The sequence below is a fragment of the Trichechus manatus genome, unplaced genomic scaffold (assembly GCF_000243295.1).
Source record: "Trichechus manatus latirostris isolate Lorelei unplaced genomic scaffold, TriManLat1.0 scaffold00076, whole genome shotgun sequence".
NCBI classification, from domain to species: Eukaryota; Metazoa; Chordata; class Mammalia; order Sirenia; family Trichechidae; genus Trichechus; species Trichechus manatus.
In genome coordinates this window covers 9,743,830-9,768,331 of record NW_004444012.1, presented here as the reverse complement: position 1 = coordinate 9,768,331, position 24,502 = coordinate 9,743,830, and the positions used below count along the sequence as shown (strand labels likewise).

General features: G+C 59.1%; 2 protein-coding genes across 2 annotated transcripts; one reads left to right on the top strand and one right to left on the bottom strand.

Annotated features, from left to right (window-relative positions):
* Nucleotides 1–2,222: 2,222 nt before the first annotated feature.
* Nucleotides 2,223–10,458, top strand: LTK (leukocyte receptor tyrosine kinase). The gene is made up of 20 exons (XM_004380728.1): nucleotides 2,223–2,265; nucleotides 2,833–2,976; nucleotides 3,099–3,270; nucleotides 3,740–3,890; nucleotides 4,003–4,149; nucleotides 4,386–4,542; nucleotides 4,619–4,801; nucleotides 5,849–5,947; nucleotides 6,334–6,486; nucleotides 7,112–7,207; nucleotides 7,533–7,728; nucleotides 8,330–8,420; nucleotides 8,563–8,627; nucleotides 8,821–8,950; nucleotides 9,046–9,143; nucleotides 9,299–9,391; nucleotides 9,495–9,596; nucleotides 9,719–9,853; nucleotides 9,929–10,019; nucleotides 10,120–10,458. The coding sequence occupies exons 1-20, from the start codon at nucleotides 2,223–2,225 to the stop codon at nucleotides 10,456–10,458; spliced, it is 2,685 nt and encodes an 894-aa protein (XP_004380785.1).
* An 820-nt stretch (nucleotides 10,459–11,278) lies between these two features.
* Nucleotides 11,279–19,180, bottom strand: ITPKA (inositol-trisphosphate 3-kinase A). The gene is made up of 7 exons (XM_004380727.2): nucleotides 18,692–19,180; nucleotides 12,844–12,940; nucleotides 12,547–12,763; nucleotides 12,244–12,448; nucleotides 11,943–12,044; nucleotides 11,598–11,669; nucleotides 11,279–11,482 (listed from the first exon to the last, which is right to left on the bottom strand). The coding sequence occupies exons 1-7, from the start codon at nucleotides 19,178–19,180 to the stop codon at nucleotides 11,279–11,281; spliced, it is 1,386 nt and encodes a 461-aa protein (XP_004380784.1).
* Between the last annotated feature and the right edge of the window lie 5,322 nt (nucleotides 19,181–24,502).

Here is a 24,502-nt window from a genome sequence, read left to right as displayed (position 1 = left end):
CCCCCAAGCCAGGATATGAATGTTATTTCTGTGGATTGAAATAAATTTATTTTTTTTTTTAATCTGGGAATCTGATTGGTACTGATTTCAGATGTGCTGGTTGGGAATTGGTATGAAAGGGTGGTTTGTCCCAGGGGTGGCTCAGGACTGCTGTGAGAGCTGCGGGAGGAGTCACAATGGGAGGTGAGAACCGGCTCCGCGTCTGGGGACAGTAAGAACATGGATCCCGGCTCCAGGGTAAAGCCAGAGCAGGGCAGTGCTCTTGGGAACGGGGGCACGTCTGGAAGGACTTTGTCAGCAGACCAGCTGAAGTACAGGTGTCCTTAATGAGGGCAGCGTTTAGTCTCCTGGGCCCCTATTTCCATCAGCTGTTATCCAGAGACGCAGAGAAGCCGAACATCGGACTGGTGCGCTAACTGTCCGACACCAGTGTCAGCTTCCTATATCAGCTTCATTGGTGGTAGGCAAGAGCCGGGGAGGATGGGTCAAAACAAACTCTGGCTCATCCCTAGTCTATGGAGGTTCTTTGGTCTAAATCCTAGCACTCAGGCTTTCTTCCACTGTCATTTGTTGTGTGCAATTAAGTATTGTCGTTATGTTTGGAGATCATGAGGGTGAGTATAGTGTACCAGGCCTGGCCCTGCCAGTAGGTAGAGAGAACCCACCCCCCATAAATGGGGCTGCTAAACACAGAGTTGTCCAATATAATAAGCAACTACCGTATATACGAAAGGCCTGGTGATCTGCTTCCCAAATGTCAGCCACTGAAAACCCTACGGAGCACGGTTTGACTCTTTCACACACGGGGTCGCCGTGAGTCAGATCCAGAACCGACTTGATGTATGCTGTAACTACACGTAACAGTAGTTCTTAACACTTTGTTGTTGTGTGCCGTCAAGTGGATTCCAACTCATAGCCACCCTATGGGACAGAGCAGAACTGCCCTATAGGGTTTCCAAGGAGCGGCTGGTGGATTTAAACTGCCGACCTTTTGGTTAGCAGCCGAGCTCTTAACCACTGTGCCACCAAGGGTCCACTCTTAACACTTCAGCATGTGACAAAAGTCACCTGGAGGGGTGTGTTAAAACAGATTACTGGGCCCCACCGCCAGATTCCCATAGATCTAGGACAGAACCCAAGAATTTGCATTTCTAACAAGTTCCCAGGTGACGCTGACTGTGCTGTCCAGGAATCAGCCAAATTTAGAACCATTGGCCTAGAGGGACCTGTGACCTCCTAGTGGGATATCTACAAAGTTAACTAGGGCGTGGGTGCCAGAGTGTTTACAAAATCACTGTTGTGTCTGCATCTAGCACAATAAACTCAGAAACTTTACCAAGAGCTAAGTACTATAGCTTTGTTTTTCGAGTGCTTTATATTAAACACGGGCCTCAGCCTTTGAAATGAGCATTATGAGCAAGGGAATGAGGACCCAAGGCACAAAGCCACCTGAAGGCTGAGTGATCCCTCCCAGTTACAGGCTGCCGGGCGTGTACAGCACAATTTCCCTTCATGTGATTTCACAGATGGTGGGGAAACTCTCAGAGCAGCTGTGACCTGGCTGCGTCACCCACTGACTAGGTCTAGTCCTAACCGGGGATCTTCTGACGTCTGACCCAGGCTTTCACCGCGTCACTAATAAGCTGTGCAAAGGAATCATATCAGAAATCCACGTTTCTGAGGGTGTTGGGTAGGTGCAGCCTTGCAGTCACAAAGTCAAAAGCACTGAAACGCCTTACTTGGGGCAGTTTGGCGGTGTACAGAGCCCATGTGTTACCCCATTTCTGCCCTCCCCCTCCACCGCCAGTGAAGCACATCCCATTGCACCTGCCCTGTCTCAGACCGAGAAGCCCGTGCAGGTGCCCGGGGTGTGGCTCACCACTTTCTCTCGCTCCCGCCTCAAAAGGGTGGGGCACCCTCGCCGCCTACCTCGTACCCAGGCCGCCAGGGCAGTCAGCGGCCAACTGGATGGCTGGAGACAGAGAGCCCTGGGTCAGGGCTCCAGAAGGCTCCTCCCTGAAACGTGAGGACCTTGCAGCCCTCACACACCCCGCCCTTCCCTCTTGGCGCCTCTGGGGGTCTGAGGTGGGCGTGGCTAGGACGGCTTTAGGACCCAGCGGGTGGCGGGGACTCGCGGGTGGCTGGACACGCCTATAAGCGGTTGCGGACCGCGGTGGAAAAGTCTGAGCCTCCAACCCCAGCTGAGGAGGACCGAAAGGGCGATGGGCTGCCACGGCCGGCTGCTGCTGTGGCTTGGAGCCGCCGGTGAGTCTAGCGGTCAGGGAACCATCCGGCCAGAGGTACTTTCCTAGGCTTAGGGACGGCGGTCGCGTCACACCTGGTCCCAGTGGCTCCTCCCGGTGCCTCGAATCCTCGCTGCCAAAGCTCCCCGTCGGTGCTCCTGGAGTCCAGGCGGAGGAGCTCGGTGCGCGCCTGAATCCGGGGATCCCGACCACGAAGCTTGGAGGGAAGGAAGGACAAGCCCTGGGGTCTCAGCACTGCCTGGGGGCGGGACCACCAACCTGTGTCGAGGAAAGGATGGGTGGCCTGCAGGACCGAGCTCAATGTAGCCCCCAAGTCGTTCCCTGGGAGCGCTCTCTAGGGGGAGAAGCCACAGAGGTATCAGCAGGCACTCCGCGGGAATTCGGCGACCAGAACTGGGATGCGGCCGACTTCGGGCGCGGGTGTACCCTGGCTGGGTGGGGGATAAGAGCGCGGCCAAGAGCCGCAAGGGCCGGCGAGTGTGTGTGTATCCCTTTATCTCTCTTTATCCCGTGCCCCATTTACATCCTACCCCCTTTCCTTCCCCGCTGTCTCCCTGTCAACCTCCAGGCGCTATTCTCCGCTCCAGCTTGGGATCCCAGGTTCGTTTTGTGCCATCCTCAACCCTGGAGCTGCCAGCTCCAAGTACCCGGAACCCGGACGTCCCCGCCCCGCCTAGCGGCTCGGAGCCAGCCTCTCCGCTCGGTCCCCCAGGTTAGCTCGGGGCTCCTCCCATCTACGCTCAACAGACCCAGACCCCCAGGCCGGGACCGGTTGGTTAGCGGCCCGGCCCGCAGACCGAGCTTCACTACCCCTTCCTTCCTCCCGGCTTCCAGACACCGAGGGGCCCTGGCGGTTCTCCACCTGCGGGGCCAGCGGCCGGCGCGGGCCCACACAAAAACAGTGCGATGACGCGTACGCGGGAAGCAGCGTGGCGGTGACAGTAGGGGCCACCGGGCGGCTGAGAGGCGTGCAGTTGTGGCGAGTGCCGGCCCCCGGCCAGTACCTGTGAGTGCGGGGCGGGGGGTAGAGGCGGTGGTGACCGGTGAGTCTGCAGTTCTGCAGCCAGGAAAACGGCAGACAGCGTGCGCACCACACTGCGTTGCAGGGTGTTCCGCAGGGATGTCCAGCCCGGACGACCCTGCCTGGCTCTTTGCAGCGGAACCCGAGGAAGGGTGGTGGCAATTGTCGCCGCCCAGTTAGCCTGTACCTGGGAGCCTGTTCCCGCTGAGCGGAGTGCCCCTAAAAAGCGGCGGCGCCGAGTGGCTCGAACCTCCCCCCATCTCCACTGAGCCTCAAAATAAATGTAAAAAATAATAACTATTATTATTATTAGTCTCCTCACCCCATCAAAGTTGATCGCAGCCTCCAAGCTCCCTCAGACGAGAAATTTTGGAGGTGCCTCTGTTGCTCACGGCGGCCCCGGCTGGGCGGCCCGAGGAACGAGGGCGGTGGACTCAGCGCCGGCTTCCCGCAGGATCTCAGCCTACGGAGCTGCGGGCGGCACAGGCGCCAAGAACCACCTGTCGCGGGCGCATGGCGTCTTCGTCTCGGCAATCTTCTCCCTCGGTCGCCGGGAGCCGCTTTACGTCCTCGTGGGGCATCAGGGAGAGGACGCCTGTCCCGGCGTAAGCGGAGCCAATGGGAAGGGGGAGGTTCAAGCGCCCCGGAGCGAGGACTCGGGTGAGGGTGCGAGGGGAGGGTCCGGGCCCCGCCGATTCCGGCGCCCGCTGCCCGCAGGGGAGCCTGGAGAGCCAGCTCGTCTGCCTCGGAGAGTCTCGCGCGGCTGAAGAGCACGCGGCAACCAATAGGACTGAAGGGGCCCGGGGGTCGCGGAGCTGGGTAGGGGGCGGCGGGGGTGGCGGGGGCGCCACCTACATCTTCCGGGTATGTGCTCCCCTCGACTCCGGCCAACCCCACCCCCAGCGTTCATCAGCGGGGTCCCAAACCTACCCAGAGTGCGCACGCGCTCCACGGATGGTCCTTGGGGTCCCTCTATCCCTGGGCCCGGCTGGGAGCCCCGCCCCTTACCCTGGCCCCAAAGTCGGGAGCCCTCGCCCAGTGCCCCGGCCATCACTAGGCCCCTGGAGGACGCGCCCCTGAGCACGCCGGTGACCCCACAGTTGCGTGCCGGCGAGCTGGAGCCGCTGATGGTGGCGGCCGGAGGTGGCGGTCGGTCCTACCTGAGGCGGCGGGACAGTGGCGAGTCTCAGGCCGCCCCCGAGAAACTGGAGACCCGCCTGGCGGCGCCCGGGAGCAGCGGGAGAGGCGGGGCGGCAGGTGAGGGCAGGGGCCGTGGGGAGAGGCGGGCGTGCGCTCCTTTCTGGCTGCTCGCCACCCTGTTGTCGCTCCGCAGGTGGAGGGGGCGGCTGGACGTCGCGGGATCCCTCACCGCAGACGGGCGGTTCACTGCAGGAGGGAGCCGAGGGCGGCCAGGGCTGCGCAGAGGCCTGGGCTGAGCTTGGCTGGGCCGCGGCCGGCGGCTTCGGCGGCGGCGGCGGGGCCTGCACTGCTGGCGGAGGCGGCGGCGGTTACCAGGGTAGGGCGCCCTTGGGGAGGGTGGTTGGGCAGCCCCGGGGATGAAGTGAGGTTAGAGCCTTGGAACAGGCCTGAGTCCCTCCGAAGGACAGAGCCGGAGGAGACAGAGAAATGTTAGTTGCCAGAGTAGATGCCGACTCATGACGACTCCGTGTGCGCGCAGTAGAACTGCTCCATGCGGTATTCAAGCCGACTTTTTGGAAGCAGATCACCAGGCCTGTCTTTTGAGGTGCCTCCGGGTGGGTCCACCAACCTTTCGGCTAGCAGTGCGTTCGGCACCCAGGGACTCCAAACAGAGCAATCACTCTTGGAAAAGGAGGTCAAGTCAGTTGCAAATCACACCCGCATGCAAGACTCCCTAGATTTTCATTTAAGTCCAAGACATCACAACAGTTTCCCTCCTTGTTGCACAGCTGTCCCGGGGACTTAGAACTGGCTGAGTTAGCAAGCTGAGGGGGCAGCCAGAAAGGCAGGGATAGTGTAAATCAGTAGTTCTCAAAGTGTGGTCCCTGAACCAGTGGCATCAGCACCACCTGATAAGTAGCTAGAAATGCACATTTTCGCTCCCTCCCGCCCCATCCTACTGAATCAGAAATTCTAGGGGAGTGGTCCTGGCAATGTACATCGAAGCAGTCCTCTAGGTGATTCTAAAGTACTCCAGAGCCTCCGCGTGTCTGTCTGGGTTGAACTGTTCATAGGTACTTCCCACACCATCTCAGTTCTCACAGCAATGGAGTGTGTGGGCTAGGCTTTTCCCACTTTATAGCTGAGGACACTGGGACCACCGGCGTTCAGACAGAGGTCTCCCAGCCAGCGGGAACCAGCCCTTCAGGTTCCAGCTGATCACTCCCGTCACCAACCACCTCTCTGGCCCCTCAGCTCCCACTGGTAGTAATACTAGCGTGAAGGAGGACCACACTGGGGTTTCCAGGGAGACTCCGGCTTATCTGCTGTTCATAAACCAGCTTCCTGGCTGTGAGGCAGCTGTGTGCGCCTACCCACCCACCCCCATTGTGTAACCAAACCCTCTATCCCTCTCGTTTCCCAGGTGGTGATGCCTCAGAGTCTGACATCCTCTGGGCCAATGGGGAAGATGGGGTCTCCTTCATTCACCCCCACGGTGAACTCTACCTGCAGCCTCTGGCAGGTGTGGGCCCCTACCCCGCACCTCTCAGCCTGGCCCGGCCCTTTTCCTCAGTCCCTGAGCCCACTCCACGTGAGCCACCAGCTCTGTACTGTGTAGCGTCTGGTTCTGGCCCAGCAGGAACACTGGGGAACTGGGCTGTCAGTTGTGATGTCGGTGTGGGGCATTTCCGGTGCTGGTCAAATAACCTCTTGCTCTGAAGTCCCCTCAAATACCTGCGTGCTCATGGTTCCCAGAAGACGGACCGTGCAGACTTGGCAGAAGTCCCTCAGGCCCACCCACCCACCTTAAACTCCTGGCTCTGCTCCTGCTGCTCCAAAGTCCTGGGCTAGAATTAACCATGTGGCTGGAACAGGTATCTGTGCCCCATATCGGCTTTTCCCCCACAGTCATAGAGAGCCATGGAGAGGTGGAGATCCGACTGCACTTCAACTGCAATCACTGCCCTTTGAAGGCCTGCCAGTGGCAGCCGGAGCCCCGGGTGGCTGTGTGCGTGTGCCCAGAGGGCATGGAGCTGGCTGTGGATAACATCACCTGTGCAGGTATGGCCTGCTTTCGCCCAAGGTCTGGACTCCTGGGGCCTGGGAGGGGCGGTAGGGCACTGGGAAAGATGGTATAGAGTCCTGCTGGGTGCCAGGCACCACACTGGGTGCTGGGCAGGAGACTGGAGACACATCAATGCCTGCTCTGCCTTCGAGGAGCAAGTAGTCCAGGGTGGCAGGGGAGATGGATACACACATACCCACAAACATACATACATTAAAAAACAAAACAAAAAATAAACCCTTGGCCATCAAGTCGATTACGACTCACAGCGACCCTGTAGGACAGAGCAGAACTGCTCCACAGGGTTTCCAGGAGCGGCTGGTGGATTCGAACTGCCGACCTTTTGGTTAGCGGCTGAACGCTCAACCAGTGTGCCACCAGGGCTCCCATATATACATGCATACATACATATATATATATATATATAGGGTTCAAAGTGACAGTTTCCCTGTGAGATGCAGTGTTTCAGAGGTTCTCAGAAGGATTGCTTTTGTCTAGGTTAACTGGGGAAAGCATTGTGGAAAAGTTAACACTCGAGCTGAGTCTGGAAGAATGGGTAAAACTTGGGGGTAGAGGGACAGAGAGGTGCTTCCCACTGCAGGTGTCTCTCTTTCTCCCTAGATCTGCCCACCCCCCCAGGCCCTCTGGTTTTGATGGTGGCTGTGGTGGCAACCTCAACGCTGAGCCTCCTTCTGGTGTGTGGGGTCCTGATTCTGGGTATGGAGTATACAGCAGGCTTGACTGATTCAAGGTTGCTCCCCCAGCCACTGAGCTGTGATGGGCTCCTGCGGAGTACCGGTGGAAGAGAAGACCCCCACTTTCAGCAGACTCCTCTGGGTTCCCAGAGACTACCGTGGCTGATTTAAGGATACTCCTACTTGGCTGAGCTGTGATGGGCTGCTCTGGAGTTCTAAAAATAGAAGCAGCTGGGAAGGCCTGGGGAATATCTGCCTTAATGGCATCTGGAGTGTCGCCCGGGTAGTGGGAGGCAGGGTGGGCCTGATGAGCAGATAGAGGTTATACATTTCTCCCCTACCTGCAGTGAACCAGAAGAAGTATCAGGGCCCGTGGAGAATGAGGCTGCCAGGCCCTGAGCTCGAGCTGAGCAAGCTTCGCACCTCAGCCGTCAGCACAGCCCCCAACCCCTACTACTGCCATGTGGGGTTCAGCTCCGCCCAGGCCTGGCCTTTGCCCCCGGGGCTCACTGAGGTTTCGCCAGCCAACGTCACTTTGCTCAGGTGAGTCTTCCACCTCCTTCTGAGACCTATTCACTCTGAATCCCCACCCCCACCCTGCTCACTGCAGGATGAATCACATATCTCAGAGAGGATCTGGCTCAAACCCCTTGTGTAGAGGAGATGCAGGCCCAGAGAAGCTCAAAGAAGGGAACTAACTTGTCCAAGGTCACACAACTGAGGCAAGGTCAAGGTCTCTTCTTTAAGACTTGAATAATTGTTTCAGTTACCCTAGCCAACCTCCTTCTCCCCTCAAAGGTTTGACTGCTCAGCTTTCAGCCCCAGTTCTGGGATGGTAGGGACCCTACCATGTAACTCCTTCAGAGCCTAAGGGTTGCCTCTGTCCTCAGGTGTCTGCAAGGACATAAAGGAAGGCCCCATCACAGATTTCTGCCCCAACCCTGACCCCACACCTGCCCTCTCCTTTTCCCTGGCTCTGTGCCAGTCGACACTGCCCTACAGAGCTTTTGTCTGGAGATGTGCCCTGATGCCCTCAGAGAGCCAGCTGGGTGTATAGGGAGCAGGGGAGGTAAAGGAGGTACTAGAATCTCTAGGACCCTCCCAGGCCCAACCACCCACTCCCTTCCAACCTGTCTTCCTGCAGAGCCCTAGGCCACGGGGCCTTTGGGGAGGTGTACGAGGGACTGGTAATTGGCCTTCCTGGGGACCCCAGCCCCCTGCAGGTGGCTATCAAGGTGAGAGGGGGGTAGGACTTCCGGCTGGGGGTAGAGGAGCAGAGCACCATGGAGGCAGAAAGCAGATTGTTGGAGCTAGGGTTAGCCTGCCTTCCTCAAACGTCCAAGGAGCTCAGGAACTCTGTGCCCTTTGCCTCCCCAGACCCTGCCAGAACTCTGCTCTCGTCAGGACGAGCTGGATTTCCTCATGGAGGCGCTCATCATCAGGTGCACCTGGAGCCATGGGGCAGGGGCAAAGGGTGGGAGGGAGGCACCCAGCACTGCCTGCAGGAACAGCTTCTCTTCATCCTGGGGCTGAGAGGCAGCACATGGAGGGACACGAAGGTCCTCTCCAGTCGTGTGGAGCCTAGAACATGGTTTCTCTCCCTGCTGGTGACGGGTATGTGCACCACCGACTCAGCAAGTTCAGCCATCAGAACATTGTGCGGTGTGTGGGGCTCAGCCTCCGCGCTGCCCCTCGCCTCATTCTGCTGGAGCTGATGTCTGGTGGGGACATGAAGAGTTTCCTGAGGCACAGTCGGCCGCACCTGGTGAGACCCTTCTCCCAGCCCCCCCAGGCCCTTCTAGGATCCTGGCCACGTGTCCCGGGTCCTGCATGGACTGATGCGCCCTCTGCCTGGCCCAGGACCAGCCATCACCTCTGGCCATGCAGGACCTGCTGCAGCTGGCCCAGGACATTGCCCACGGCTGCCACTACCTGGAAGAAAATCACTTCATCCATAGGTTGGGAGCTTGGGGTACCCACCTACATCTCGGGGGCACCCACCCTAGCCCAACTCCCTCCCCAAGGAACGGCCCTTTCTCTCAACTTTTCAGGGAATAGATCAGAAAGGGCCAGAGCTTGAGTTCTGGGAGTGACTTTTTGCCTGACTCCGTAGGGACATTGCTGCCCGGAACTGCCTGCTGAGCTGCAGTGGGCCCAACCGAGTGGCCAAGATCGGGGACTTCGGGATGGCAAGGGATATTTACAGGTGCGGGGCCTGGGGAGGCGGGGAGTCTGCTGCTGGTGGGGGGGGGGTTACTAGCACCTTGGTGTTGTTAGAACAACTCATCAGTTCCTCCTTCCTCTCATAGAGCCAGTTATTACCGTAAGGGGGGCCGGGCCTTGCTGCCGGTTAAGTGGATGCCCCCAGAGGCCTTCCTGGAGGGCGTCTTCACATCCAAGACAGACTCCTGGTGACCGCACTTCCTCCCTCCCCTGCCTTGGGACTAATCCTATCGTATCTGGGCCATTTCACGCGAGGGCAGGGGAGGCTATGCCTGATGGACCTCATTTGGATCCCCCACCCATGATGCAGGTCCTTTGGGGTGCTGCTCTGGGAGATCTTCTCACTGGGCTACATGCCCTACCCTGGCCGCACCAACCAGGAGGTGCTGGACTTCGTCGTTGGCGGGGGCCGGATGGACCCTCCCAGAGGCTGTCCAGGACCTGTGTAAGTGTGGGGCGCAGCCCAGGGGGAGAGGGCCTTCGTGACCCTGGATGGGCACAGATTCCTGCCTCTCCCCAGGTACCGTATCATGACCCAGTGTTGGCAGCACCAGCCTGAACTCCGCCCTGGCTTTGCCAGCATCTTGGACCATCTTCAGTACTGCGTCCAGGTGTGCCCGCCTGACCCACTCCGACCATGCTGGTTTGGGGATCAGGAGGAAAGCCATACAAACAATTCTCCAGCCCTTTCTCCCTACCCTCCTACTACAGGACCCTGATGTGCTGAATTCACCCCTGCCAGTGGAGCTGGGGCCCACTCTGGAGGAGGAAGGGCCTTCTGGGCTAGAGAGCAGGTCTTTGGAGGGGCTAAGATCCCTACAGCCCCAGGAACTGAGTCTGGAGAACTTGAAGAGCTGGGGAGAGAGCCCCTGTAGCCCCTGGCTACCCCCTGGCCTAAAGCCCCCCAAATCAAGAAGCATCCAACCTCAGAACCTTTGGAATCCTACCTACGGCTCCCGGGTCCCCAGGGGCTCTGAGGGTGAAGACTCGGGCATTGACATGGCAGCAGGTAGCAACGGCTGCTCTCTGCACTCCTCCCCAGGCCTCTAGGTGGCTTATTATTCCAGCAGCCTCTGCCCCCCACTGTCTGTGGCACATGCCCTGGCCTGTCCCAGGGCTGACCTAGCAGCCTTGGACAATCCCTCCGGGAAACCAGCCCCAGACCCCCTGGGGAGGTCTGAACACTCCCAGTCTTTGATCTTTGGGGCCACAGCCCCTCCCCTAAAGGTGTCGGTGAGGAATTGCCACTGCCTCTTGCAGGAAGCCTTCTCTGGATTGCCCACCCGTCATGAGCGTCCTTCATGTGGGCTGCCCCTGCCCCTGCAGATGCCTCTAATAAAAAGCTTTTCTCCTCACATCTTCCAGTGATCTGAGCAGACGTGAGGAATGCTGGGAACTGAGGAAGAGAGGCCAGCAGAGGGAGGGGATGAGGCCTGCATCACAAAAGCTGGGGTCTTTGAGTTTTATTGGGAAGGAGAGTCCATTGTAGTGTGGGAGGCTAGACCTGTTAGCCTAGCAGTACCTGCGAAGTAAAATTGACCATCTGGTCCCCCTGGAGAGCTGGCCAGCCCTTCAGAAGAGCCGGACGGAGGAAGCCGCTCATCGGCCCCCTTCCCTGCAAATTACTGTCATTTGGCTCTGGGAACGCTGGGGTTCATGAGAGCGCCCGTCCCACCCCACCCCCCGCATCTGCAGAGCGCCCCCTGTGGTTGTCAGCGGGCCCTGCAGGACCTTGTGAAAGGCCCGCCCGGCGGGGTCGGGGGGGGGTTCCCGTCTCTCCCCCGGGTCTCTCCCCTGGCATGCACTGCCTGGATGAAGCTGCAGTCTGTCGGTCAGATCTGCCGACCCGCGCAGAGACAGAGGCCCAGCCTCATCTCCCAGCCAGGCTGGCCAGGATGCCGATGAGATTGTCCAACCCCAGCAAATAGCCGTCCTCGCGGTTGCCCTCCTCCCAGGGCAGCCTGTGGTCCAGCGTCTGGCCGTCGGGGAGGGGCGTGGTCTTGCCGAAGTCAATGAGCCACACGCCGGCTCGATGGCTATGGTCGTGCACGAAGAGGAGCGAGCTGCCGATCACCTGCCGGGCTCTACAGTGTCAGGCTGCGGGCCCTTCCCGGAGAAGCCCCCACCCTATTCCCGCTCTAGCCTCGCAGACCCCCCCGGCCCGGCCCCTGATCCTACTGGCCTCTTACCTCGTGCCTCCTGAAGAACTCGGAGACCTCCAGGGTGTCCCGGATCTGCTGCAGGCGATTCAGATACCTCCTCTGGAGGGGAGAGGGTAGGAGAGCAGGGCATATTAATTAAACGCTAATTGAACCCTTGCAAACAAGCGTGTGCTCGGCTTGCTAAATACCGTGGTGAGGAAGCCACAGGCCCCTACGTGGCGCACAGTTCGGAAGGGACAGACGTAACACAGTGACAACACAGTGCGATAAATGCTACGTTGGGGGCATAAAGGGCACTAGGCCGGATGGCCTGGGAGCACCCCTCAGTTCCGGGCTCCCTAACACCCCAGGGTTCTGGGATCCAGTGCTCACCAGTACTTCCGCATCCCCCTGCACAAACTCTTCGAAGACGCGGATCACCTGTTCCCGGCTTCGCGTAGTCTTGAAGTCGGTGCTGCAGGAGCCGTCGGCTTTCTAAAGGAGGTGGGACGGAAGTGTCAGGGGCTCAGCCTCGCTCCTGGGGACAGAATCAGGCTAGGGCGGTGCGGTGCCATCCAGGACGCTGGTGCCAGGGACAGCGAGACAACCAAAGAGTTGGCAGGAGGGAGGGGAGAGGAGCAGGGACGCCGCGCGAAGGGGCTGGGCGGTCCCCAGCGAAGCGGGCCTGGCTCACCTTGATGCCCTCGATGCGGAAGCCGAGCGTGGTGCTGGAGCTGATGCCTTCCCGCCACTGCATGTAGCGCGGCTTAGTGACTGCGCGCTGCGCGTGCTCCTCCTCCGTGGGCGCCGAAGGGTCTACCGCCAGCATCTTCTTGTACATGTCCTTCCGCAGCTTGGGTCGCTCTCGGGCCTTGGTCAGCTCGTCCTCCAGGTAAGTCCTGAGGGGGCGCAGGAGGCAGCTGGGCATAAGGGGCGCACACGGACACCCCTCGACCGCCTGCCGAGGCCCCCACGCGGCCAGACAGGGCACGCGTACCTGACGCCCATCTTGCAGTCGAGCACGCAGGGCCCGTCGAAGCCGTCGAGCAGGTCCTGCAACTGCAGGTAGCTCTCGCCGTCGCGCTCCACCACGCCGTGGAAGGCCGGCACGCACCCGCGCAGCGCGTCGGCCATCAGCCGCGCCAGGCAGGAGCGCTCCGGCTCCGAGCTGCGCTTCAGGATCAGCCCATTGGTGCCCGCCGCCTTGAAACTCCCTGCGAACCGACACGCGTGAGCGCTGCCCAGCCCCCTCCTGCCCCGGGCACCCTCCTCATCCACCTGGCCCTGTGCTCACCCGTGTGCCCCGCCAGCTGCACCCAAGAGTAGCGCTTCTTGAAAGGGCTCATGACGGGCAGATTCACCATGGTCCGGATCTTCTGCCAGTGGCTTTTCTGAAAGCGACACGGGCCGGATCTGAAAGTCGGCGTCTCAGCTCTCTGTGCTGGAAAAGGGTCTCGCCCCGCCCCCGGCCCACCGGAAGCAGCTAGGGCGGGATGATGCATTCATTCATTCATTGGAGGAAAGTTTAGGTGTGCCTGTGTGGCGGACACTGATACAGGCACAGAGAGGCGATAGACATCCAACTCTGGAATGTGCTTAAAAGAGCCTTGGCCATAGAATCAGAAGGCTGAGGTTCGCACCCCAGTTCTGTGACTCAAAAGTTATGTGGCAGTTTACCAAACTGCTCAGCCGAGGTTGTCGATTTTTTGTGAGCATCAGAACCACCCTTGCTAAAAAAACGCAGATCCTCAAGTCTACCATAAGGACATTCTGACTGAGGAGGCCTGAGGTGGGGCCAATCATCTGCATTTCCACTAATGCCTTAGGAGATTCTGGGGCCCCAGGGCCCCAGGTCACACTGAAAAACAAGCCTCTGAGCATCAGTTTCTTATCTGTAAAGTGGGGAAATAATCACCCTCACAGGGTTGTTGTGACAAGTAAACAGGCTTGAATGTAACAGCGCCCCCCACCCCCCAACTCCTTGACATGAAGCAGAAGCGGGATGAATCTGTTCCTCTCATTTAGGGAGACGGACAAACAGAGACAAACCTTTACAAAAGCCCAGGGCAGGATGACCAGCCCAGCAGGGCCTGGAGAAAGAATGGTTCGGGCTCCCCCAGACCTTCTTGCTATCCGTGGGTGCGATGCCCTCCCTTCAAGTTGGCTAGGCCCAGGGCACCTTTAGTTCTAATCAAGACCCAGAAACCTGAGCCCTGCAAATGGGCTGCAAAGCTGAGGGCCTGTCATCTTGAACAAAGCTGGAAGGGAAATGTAGATTTTGGTGTATCCCTTGCATCATGATTATTGCTTCTAGACTCCACCCATTCCTGAGAGCATCTCAGACTCTGGACCTTCAGTCTTGTGTCCATATCCATGAAGTGCACGGGTTTGCTGTGTCTGCTGCCTTCTTCCCAGAATGCCTGCTTTGGAGTTACATGTATGCCTCCACAGGACTCCAGCCTCCCTGACAAGAGGGAGTTCTAGGAGGGAGAGGGAGAACTGGGGAGGTGGCCTAGGTAGGGGAAGTCTGATGACCATAAAGCCCCTTCCCATGGGGAGGAGACAGGGTTAGCAACCGAACCCTGAGTGGGGAGTCTGGAGCTGGTCTCAGTCCTGGCTCTGTCACTTTCGAGCTGAGTGAACCCAGGCAAGTACTGTCATGTGTGTGGGACTGTCTCCTCTGGGAGGACATGCTGCTGCCATAATGAGACCCACCATTTACTGACCGCCTACTGCATGCCAGGCACCTTCTCAGACTCCATCAGCAGCACTGTGCCCCCTTTCCTACTGAAGTCCTTATATGGAGCACCAGGGTGTGATCACATGTCCAATCCCTGGGGATCTGGGGGTGTAGCCAGAAGCAGCCCACCAGAAGCATGACATCTTTTCCAAAATTCCTTTTTAAAATCTTTAAATACATACAAGGTTTGCATTCTGCTGCATAATAAATCCAGGCTTTATTATAAAACTCCCTCACCTCCAAATCCTCAAGTAAAATTCCAGGAATATACACATGCCCTGTGCATTCAGTGGCACCATCCTCTGCCCCTTCTCCCACACTCCCTTTGAGAATCACAGAAATGATGGGCACGTGCACACCAAGGCATGAGGTGGTATTATTATTTCCATTTTACAGAAAGAAACCAAGGCTCAGAGGAGTTAAGCAGCCCAGGCCCACCGGGCTCCAAAGTCCATGCTCCTATACTGCCTCCCTTTAGGGGTCAAATGGGACACTGCATGAGGAAGAACTTTGTATAAGGTGAAGTGATTTGCAGCCATAAGGTGGTGTGAGCATTTTGATTTCTGAGGCAACAAAGATGTCTGCCTGGGGACCTCTCTCTATTAGCTGGACGCCTTTGCCTTCATCCAGAAGAATGGGTTTAATGGTGGGGGCTTCAGCAGCTTTAGGGGCCTACTGGCAGAAATTAGGGTAGAGTGGAACCAGAATGGACTCGGTCAGAGTACATCTAGTTCTGTAGCCACCCCGTCGGAAGACGTAACCAGCCCTCGTGGGATGAGGGAACTACATCAACCTTATTTCTGGGATCATGTGGGAGAAGTGAGTGGGGCTGGAAGGTGGAAGGTGGGCCTGGTGGAAGAGGATTTGATATGATGTCTGAAGAGCTGGGCTACTCCTACTTGCTTGATGTGTGATAACACAGCATCAGCTTGCTCCCAAGCTGAGATACATGGGGCCATCACCTTCTCTCCCCACTCTGGTTTCATGAGGATCATATGAGCCAAGAGCAGCAGCAATCGAGGCTGGTTCTAGCTGTGCAGGTTACAAAGGGCTTTCCCACCCATGATCTCATCTGAGCCCTCCCAGGTCCTCCCGAGGTTGGTGTGATAGGAGTTAGCTTTCCTAGCAGTAATGGATATGGTCAAACCTGGAAGGAGTTAAGACAAGTGTCGTGGAATCCACTCCCATCTTCCTGCTTAGCTTAGGGAGCTACCTTCCCCAGGGAACATAATGCATATTAAAATGCATGTATCCAAAAAGGCTCCTGGAGAATCATTCTTTGGTGGGTGGGGATTTTGGCACATGAACAACAGCAGGGAAGATATTTTTGAACAGGTGAGGTTTTTATTGTTTTACTATCAGAAATCAGATTTATTATGTTACAGTGTGACATCTAGCTGCCCCAGAAGCCAACGCCTCAGCCTCTGGCCCAACCTACCCCTTCACTGAAGTGTTCTCCCTGGGTAACTAACTGGAAGCCAGAAGCCACCTGGGGATCTTGAAGCAAAAGCCAGGAGAGCTGACTGTGTGGAAGAGTCTTTGATGAAGTCACAGAAGGACCCTCTGATAATTCGTCACCCCTTGGGCTCCATTTTGAAGCTCTGAGGGCTCCTGCTTCTTAAATCACACCAGGTACTCAGAGTATTTCCTGCCAGAATGGACCCTTTGCTTGGTCTTTGGTACTCATCCCCGTACTTCCTGAGCCCCACCCCCTGCCTCCAGCCACCCAGTCTCTGGCTCCCTACCAGATAGCTCCCTACCAGGCCAAACCTCTCCCTGCGTTCCAATTGCTCCATCAAAGCTAGCACACTCCCTGTGGAGGTGTGTGTGTGGGGGAGAGCAATTAATTTAAATTTATTCGCACTAAGGTATAAGTGACCCACGACTTCACCTTCCCAAGGGCATCTGCTTGTTAAAAAGGAAGTCTGTTAACCTAAATTCTGCTCTATAATTAGTGCAAAGTGATGCGTGGGAATTCTGAGTCCAGGATGGGATGGCATCCAGGTCTCCTTACCTATCCTGGAGCACTGAGGGAAGACAGCAGGTGAACAGGAGCCAAACGCCCCCTCTTCTGCTAGAGAAACACCTCAGACTCATGCCCGCTCTTCTTGGGGATGGGCCCCCAGTGCCTCTCTTGGCCTGTTTGGGTCTCCCTGCCCAGGACTTTTCCCTTATCAGAGGAAAGGCCTGGAAGGGAGAGTGTACAGTCCCAGCACCCCTTGGGGGTGCCCAGCTCCAGGTTCTGGGCAGGCTGTGGTGGCTCCTTAGGAGGAGAAGGGTAAGGACGAGTGCGCCTTGCAGAGGCAGGCAGGACGTAAGCGCCTCCCTCTGCTCCGGGCTATCCTTGTTACCCGCCCAGGGCCTAGTGCAAGGAGCCCCGAGCGGGAAGCCGCCTCTCCACCCCCGAGGCTGCCGCAACACCTGCAGTCTCCCCCAGGTGCATCCTTCCCGGTCAGCAGGGCTGGCTCTGCTTCCTGCCTGGGGAAGCCCTATGGGCGGCCTGGGCGGGAGCGCTCCGTTGGTCTGCAAGGCAAAGTCCGCGCGGGGCCCTTTTCGGCCACAGGCGGCCTCTGTCAACAGCTCTTGGCTTATCTGCTGTCGCCGTGACTGTTTGCCTTCGGGGAGGCCCCGGCGGGCTGGGGGTTGGGAAGGCCCTGGAAACGTAGCCTTGGAGCTCCAAAGGGCCCTCCGCGGCCATCTGCTCCAGCTCCTGGCCGCTCCGGGAGGAGGCGAGGTCCAGGGCCGGAGGGGCGGGCTGAAGACCCCCGGGGCACGGCTGCGACTGGTCCCGGGAGTCTTGTGCGGAGCTGACCCTGGCCGGGGCTGCCCACACTGCACGCTGGCGTGGGCGGCGGGACCTCTCGGCGCAGCCCTGCCGAGGCCCTCCCTCAGGCATTGGGTTTCCAGAGTCTCTGAGGGCGGGCAGAAGAGGCAAGCGGGGGCTGCCCGCGCGCCCGGCGCCCGCACTCGTGGTGCCGGTTCTCCTGCTCCCGCCCTCTAAACTGTCAGAGATTTGAGCAACAGCCCAGCGGCCGCCCCAGAGCTACCGCTCAGGATTTTCTGACGAGGTGGAGTGGGAGTGGTCCTCTCACTGACTCACATTCCTCCGCCTGGGAAATCCCTCGGCGGCACTCGCCCCCCTAGCTGGGCCAGGGTTGCGCTAGGAACGATCTCAAGTCAGAGGGTGCCCCCGCCTGCAGAGGAAGGAGAGGGACGCGGGAGGCTCGTGACTGAGCCCCCGCGCCCTCTATCTGGCAGGGGCGGGGGGGTCCCGCTCTGTGAGACTTTTTTTTTCTTCCTCTTGTGTCATTTATAAACCCCGCCGTCCTCTGGGTAATGTAAGTGTCGAGGGTAACTGATCACCGAACCTCTACAGGCCGTTAGAGTGTCTCCCCACCTCTTCCAATCCGAGTGTGCTGCGGAGCCGGAGTGGCGCTGGCCCAGGCCGCGCCCTAGCGCCCTCCCCGCAGCGTCCAGGCCACCCCGGCGCGCGTTCGGGGCTCTCACGGCCCAGTCGCCCCGACCCGGCATTCCGGGCAGGCCAGGAGCCACTAGAGCCGCCGTGACGCTCCTCTCCTCTCCCTCCGCTCCAGGGACCTTTGCATAACGGGGGTTTGGAGGAACTGCTTGGCGTTAACCACGGCAGTTAAAAGTATTTGGCTTTGATTATAACGAGGGGAACAAGGCCATCTGTCCCGGGCGTCGCACACCTCGAAGGGGCGGGCGCTGGGAATGACTTCACTGCATGCCATCCCTGGGTTATCTGAGGGTCAGACCCAGCCGCGGAACATCCTGGCTGATCCCAACTCTTTCGGCCTCAGTTTACCTTCTCCCGGGCCATGTTTACGAGCAGTGCGCCCGGGAGCCTGGGATGCGTTCCACTCCGGCCAGGCTCCCAGCCCCGCTCCCCTCCGCTCCCCGCGTCCACGCCTCGTGCGGGCGCCCGGAGCAGACGGCGGCGGCTCGGGAGCAGAGCCTGGAACGCCGCTCCACGCCCACTCAGGAGAGGGAAACCGTGGCAACGGCGGAGGTGGGGCCGCGGCGCTGCAGGGGGGGCGGGAGAGATGGAGACGCTCGTTCGCCCCTCACTCCAAGGGTTCGCAGGGCAAGGCCAAGCCGCTCCGATCCTTTCAGCCCCACCTCGCAGCCAGCCAGGCGCGCTACCCCCAGCCCCGTCTGGTACCCGCCGGTCGCGCATTCCTCCGCGTCCTTAGACGCCCCAGGACCGGGGCCACGACTCGCCTGCGGAGTTGGGATGAAAACCTAGCGCCTCCTTCCCCACCCCTACTCGCCTTCTAGACAGTGAGAATCGGACAGTCCGCGGAGGGCGTTTGGGCAGGAGTTGGTCTTCGCGAAGAGGGGTCCCCCACGCCCCCGCTGGCCCCGCCTCCGCGGCCCGTACCTGACCCGCGTCCTCGCTGGCTTCCAGCTGCACGTTGCCGCGGCTCCGGCTCTCGCTGTCGCTCAACAGATCGTCCTCCGAGTCCTCGGGCAGCGACGAGGAGCCGGTGGAGGAGAGCGACGAGGTGGAGAGGCGGCGCGGCTGCTGCAGGTGCGACGAACCCCCGGTCGGGAGCCAGCCGCGCTCGGGTTCGGGCGGCCCGGGGCTGGCCGGCGCCACGTCCGGCTCCTCAGCCGTCACAGTCAGTTGCGGGATCACTGGGGCCGGGGAAACCCGTGGAAGCCCATTGGGGACCTGCCCCCCACGCCTCTTGGCCCCGCGGGCCCGGTGCTCCCCTGCGGCGGCTGCGGCAGCGGCCGCGGCACAGCGCGCCTCGAAGAGCAGGCGCAGCTCCCCGACACTCCGGCGCGGGTACTGCTCCAGCCCAGGGCTGCAAGGCCCCGCGCCCCCCGGCCGCGCCATGCCCGTCGGGCCTCCGGGCAGGGTCATTTCCCGGCTCAGGCGCCGCAGCCGAGCCCACCAGCCCGCGGCGCGGCGGGGACTGGAGAATCTCAACGCCCCCGGCTGGAGACTGCCCCGGGGCGGAGCCTGCGTGGCTTGCCCGCCTGGGCCCCGCCTTGGCCGCACCCCGGCCGCGCCCCCCGCCCACTCCCTTCACTTTCAGAGAAAGCGCGGGCCTCCTAGGGCCCTTGCCTTGCCTGGAAGGCCCCCCGCTGCTTCTCAGGTTGGCCAGGGAGCCCATCCCTCACAGTGACAAAGCCAGGGCCTGGCCCTCGCCGCCTCCCTCGGCCCGCCCTCTAAGAGGCGGAAGAGGCCGCTTCGCTCCCGGGCCTTACTGCCTACCCGGGCTTCAGGTCTGGGAAGAATTCCTTCCGGCGGCTCCAAGGGCTCTGACCCCGCAGGGGAGGAGCTGGTCCTGTTCTTGCTTGCCCACCGGATCCCTTGGGCTCCTTTCCGCGTTGCATCCATCCTGGGCCAAGGCTTCCAAGTCTCCGGGACTTTTCTGCAGCCGAGGCCCCCTCCAGCACTGCGTTCAAGGCCATCGGCCTTCTCAAGGAACCCCATCCCAGTGCGTGCACCCAGATGGGGACTCAGGCCCAGGGACGAGCTGAGGCTGCTCCCCTAAAACTCCCGACTTTCGAGTTTCTGGCGGGCAGAGAACAAGGTCAGGGGGCGGGGCCTGGATCTCTCTACGTGTCTCAGCCAAGTCCTGGGCAGCAGCCCCGCTGGTGGCCGGTTCTGAGCCCTTCTTCCTCCTTTCCATTCGGAGTTCAGGGCTTGGAGTCTGCCATGTGGCTTTAACCAAGTCGTGTCACATCTCTGAACGGCTGATTTTCCGCCACATGTTGCTGTGAGAATGAAATGAAATGAAAGATGTGTAATCTTTTAAAACGTTGGAAGGTTTTTTAGTGTGGGTGATAGAAAGTGCCAGCCTCAGGTCCACCACAATCTAGATGTGGTTTTAGGCAGTTGCTTCACCCTTCGGAGTTCTTTCCTCGCTTGCAAATTTGGGAAGACTTTACTTTCCCACCCTACTCACAGAGTTGTGGCGTTGATGTTGGGATGCGAGGGCTGGTATTGCTGACAGTGTTTCCCACAGTGCAAAGCGTCCATCAGCTCATCACTGTGGTGGTCTTTGGCCACGTCACATGCTGGCCGCCGTATTTCACAGCATTTCCTGTCTTCCCCAAAATGTCAGAAGGAGCATCCCCCAGCAGGCACCTGGTGCCTAGGGACTGTTGGGGGCCCTGTGAGGACTGCACCCCCGGAAGAGCGGCCTCAGATGCTGACCAAGGCCAGGAGGAATCTTCCTTCCTCATCTCCCTTCAGCCAGGATTCAGGAAAGGTTCAGAGGGAGAGCCAGAATCTTTAGCAAAGAAGAAAGGAGAAGATCCTGGGGAATTGACAAAGAAAGTAAAAGAGTGGAAGAAACAGTGGGAGTTGGGGGCAGAGGGGAAGGAGAAATGGAGGAAATAACAGAGTGGATTAGAGAAATAAGAAATACAGGAATTGGAACATTTGACTCTGTGGGGAACCTGGGCAATTACATGACCACCATCTCTGGGGCACAGAGTCCTCTCTGAAGGAGCCGGCATGTTTGTGTGAGGGGTGTGCTCTGCAGCTCAGCGTCTTCTCTACTCCCTCCCTCCCTCCTTTGGAGCCACCTGGGCCTATGTTGGGGCTGGAAAAGGTGCTGCTCTCAGAGGGTGGGCTGGGGGCAAACCTGGGGTGGGAGGAGCGAGCAGGGACCTGCCAGAACTGGAAAGGTAGGAAGGGAAGTGAGGGGAGGAAACGTGTACTGTGCCCCTGCGTACCAGGTGACATGTGGGCAGTGTTGGAGGCGCGAGCAGGCTGGCACTCGGGCTACGTTCTGGCTGCCAAGGGAAAACCCAGGGGCGAGTCCTTTCTTCTTACATCAGGTGTTTGCCCAAGTCTTAGGTTCACCAAACCAGCAACCAAAGAAGAGCTCTTTGCCACACCTGCCCAGGTTCCCCTCATGGGAAATGTAAGGGCACATCTGGAAATGTGTGTCAAAATGAGAGCTAATCCCATAGGCTTTCCAAGCGGGGAAGGGGCCTTAGATGCATCTGGTTCTCCTAAGTCACACTATAGAAGTAACAAGTGACTCAAGCAGGGAGGTTAGAGCACTTTCACACAGTCACAGAGCTAGTTGGTGGAAAAGCCAGGGTGCATTCCCTGATCGTCCCCAGCATTCCTGTGCTATGCTCCATTTCTTTCACCAACATCTTGTAATTCAGTACCTAGTTCCTCACCCAATAAAGACAGGCAGAAAAGATAAAGGCACAATTTGGGGCACAGGCCTGGAGTCCCCAGTGCTGCTGTGGGACAAGGGCAAGGGGCTCTCATTTCCTCTTAGTCAAACCTTTGAAACCATGCAACATCTGTTCTTTTGTGCCTCAGTTTCCCCAGTCCTTAAGGCTGTGAATAGAAGGAAAGCGGAGAAAATCAGACTGGCCAGCGTGTTGGTGGAGGGAAGGGCCTCTTGCGTGCTGCAAAAAATGGGGAAACTGGGGCACAGAAGGATGTTTGAAGGTTTTGATGGTCATCAAATGGCTGCTCTGAGACTAGGTCACGAGCGTCCCTCTGCCTTGTCCACAAGGCCAGCTACATGTCTGAGGAGAAAAGCTGTCTTTCCTCTTCTTGTGGCAGCTCAGCTCAGTGATCCTCCTGCGTGTGCCCTAGAGGCTGTCTCCCTGGGGTGCCACGGCAGCTCCTAAGGGGCAGCAACCCTGGGGCTAACAGCTGGGAAAGGGCAGGGCCTGGAGAATGGGATGCGGGAAGTAAAGGGTTTCTGGGGGATCTGCTTCTATTCCCCATCCTGCCTTATTTAAGCTCTGTCCCTCCTCTGCCTCACCCCAGGGCAGCACCAATGGCCCAGGGACAGGAACAAGGGCACTGCTCACCATCCCGTGCCAGGCACAGTGCCAGCTTCTGCTGCTCAAGACCCACAGGCAGGGCCTCTCACCTGGCAGAAGAAGGTGGGGCACAGTCTTTGACCTTTGCTCCTTAATAGAGTACCTGTTGCTTTAAGAGGGCTTGAAGGCCTCTGAGGAGGGAGGGCAGCCTCTGTGGGGTGTGTGTGTGTCTGTGTGTGTCTGCGGTGGGACAGGGAGATGTCCTTCTAGGCCATGTGGTGCAGAGTCCCGTTCTAGTCAGCAACTCCAGGTATGCTCTGTAAGACTTGGTGTCCTCCAAGGGAATTTCCAACTTCAAGATTCCAATATTCTGTGGCAATGCCTGCAATCCATTTGTTCATTCATTCATTCACAAAGCAAACAAACTTCCCCTGAGCAGTTGCTATGAAGCAGGCATTGTGCTAGGTGCTAGGGCTACAGGAATGAGTGGCTCCTATGATGACGTCTCCTCCTTACTGGGAGTGGTGGCGGATCATTCTGCATTGTCTTCTGGAAGAATGAAATTCAGCCAGGCCAATGACCCAACCGGTAAACGAGCCCCAGGATGCTAAATGGCTGCATCTATTCTGTTTCCAAGGGGCCATCAGCAAGGCCCTGGGAACCCTGGTCTCTCAGCTGTTTCATGCATCCAAAACATTCCCCAATCCTGGTCAGAACGATGCCCTTCTCTGCCCAGGGCATACTAGACAGGGTGCTGGAGGGCTGGCCAGAGCCAGGGTCCAACGGAAATTTGAGGATGAGGGAGGAACTGGAGACCTCCTTTGTCCTGGGAAGAGAGAGTGGCTGTCCTCACCTGCCAGGTGGTCCCTCAGCCCCAACCACAGACCCTTTTCCTGGCCTCTGGGTTTCTCCCTCCCCCACTTTCGCCCCCCATAATGGACTTCATGTGAATATTCTGGGATGGGTGCTAGGATACTTCCGCAGGGCTCCGCATTTGGCAGCGTTCGGTGACCCTCCACCATCTGAGTCACTCTTATCTAAAACGAACAAAATGTGTCACCACGCCTGTGTATGCGCAATAAGAACATTTTCTCTCCTGATACTTCAGAAACAAGGTTTTCCATCCCTCCCAGGAACCTGTGTTCCTGTGGTTCTCCCTCCCCCACCCCTCTGCAGAAACTCAGAATCCGCAGAATCTCTCCCAGTGGCGAAGTGGAGGCGGAGCGGACGGGAAGGTCTGAGGTCAGGGACGCAGCCGCCCGTATCGAGGCAATTGTGAGAACTCCCGGGATGCAGTCGGCCTCCCTCCTCCAGCCTCCCAGAATCTCCAGCCATCTTGCAGCCGGGGAAGGGTGGTTGCAGTTCCAAATTCCATCTGTGATCTCTGTGTCTGCCAGCGCGACCTCCACCCTCGGGTGCGCGGCGACCGAGTCCACCCAGCATCGTGGCGGGGAGGAACAGCAGCCACGAGGACGCTGCCCGCAGGTCCGGGGGCCGGGGAGCTAGCGCCCGCTGCGCCTCTGCGCGGGTCGCGGGGTACCTCATACTACGAGCCAGGAGCGCGCCCGAGAGCTGAGGCCCCTGCTCCAAACTCCCGAAAGCCGCCGGGACGCGCGTCCCGCCGGGTCCACGCCTGGAGACACGAGCGCGCGCACGTTCAGGCAGCCGGCCCGGCTCGAAGGCGGGGCTGCGGTGCACGTGGCCGGGCGCTCTGACCCGGGGCTCCAAGGCCGCTGGGCCCGGAGTGGGCGCGCACAGGCCGAGGCCGTTTGCTGGTCCGGCCCATTGGGGCCGCGGCTGCCCAGCTCCCGGGTGGACGGGACGCCCCCCGTCTGCCGCAGTCTGTTTCTCGTGGCCATAGGTCGAACATACAGGACAGGAAGCCTGAGCTTCCGATGTTGGCGGCATCCACGCTGCGGGTCTCTTTCCCCGGTGCGCTGCGGGGCGCGGGGCCTGGGGGCAGGATGGGAGGGGAGAGGGGGGTGGAATGCCCCAGAACACAGCGGCCTCTACTGGATGTCCGCTTGCCTAACACCCCCGGGCCTCCACAACCCTTTCCCGCCACCACATTTATTGAGCGTTAACTAAAGTGCCAGGTGGCGCTGGGTGCTGGGTACACGGAAAGAAATGCCGCGGACACGTCAAGTTCCTTCAGACTGAGAGCGGAGACTCACAAGTAATAACAGTACAGTGTAATGAGTGCCGCCCTAGAGGAAGCCGACGGGAGGGGCTTCCAAACCAAACTGGGAAGGGCAATCGGGGAAGGCTTCCCGGAGGAGGTGACCTCGCACCTGCGCACTGAAAAGGTGAGGAGGAATTCGCCGGGTTAGTGGAGTTAGTCCAGCGCATGCCAGGCGAGGTGAATGAGTGTGTTTGGCCGAGGGATGTGCAGCCTCCGCATGGGTTTATGAGAATAAACGATACTTCGAAGACG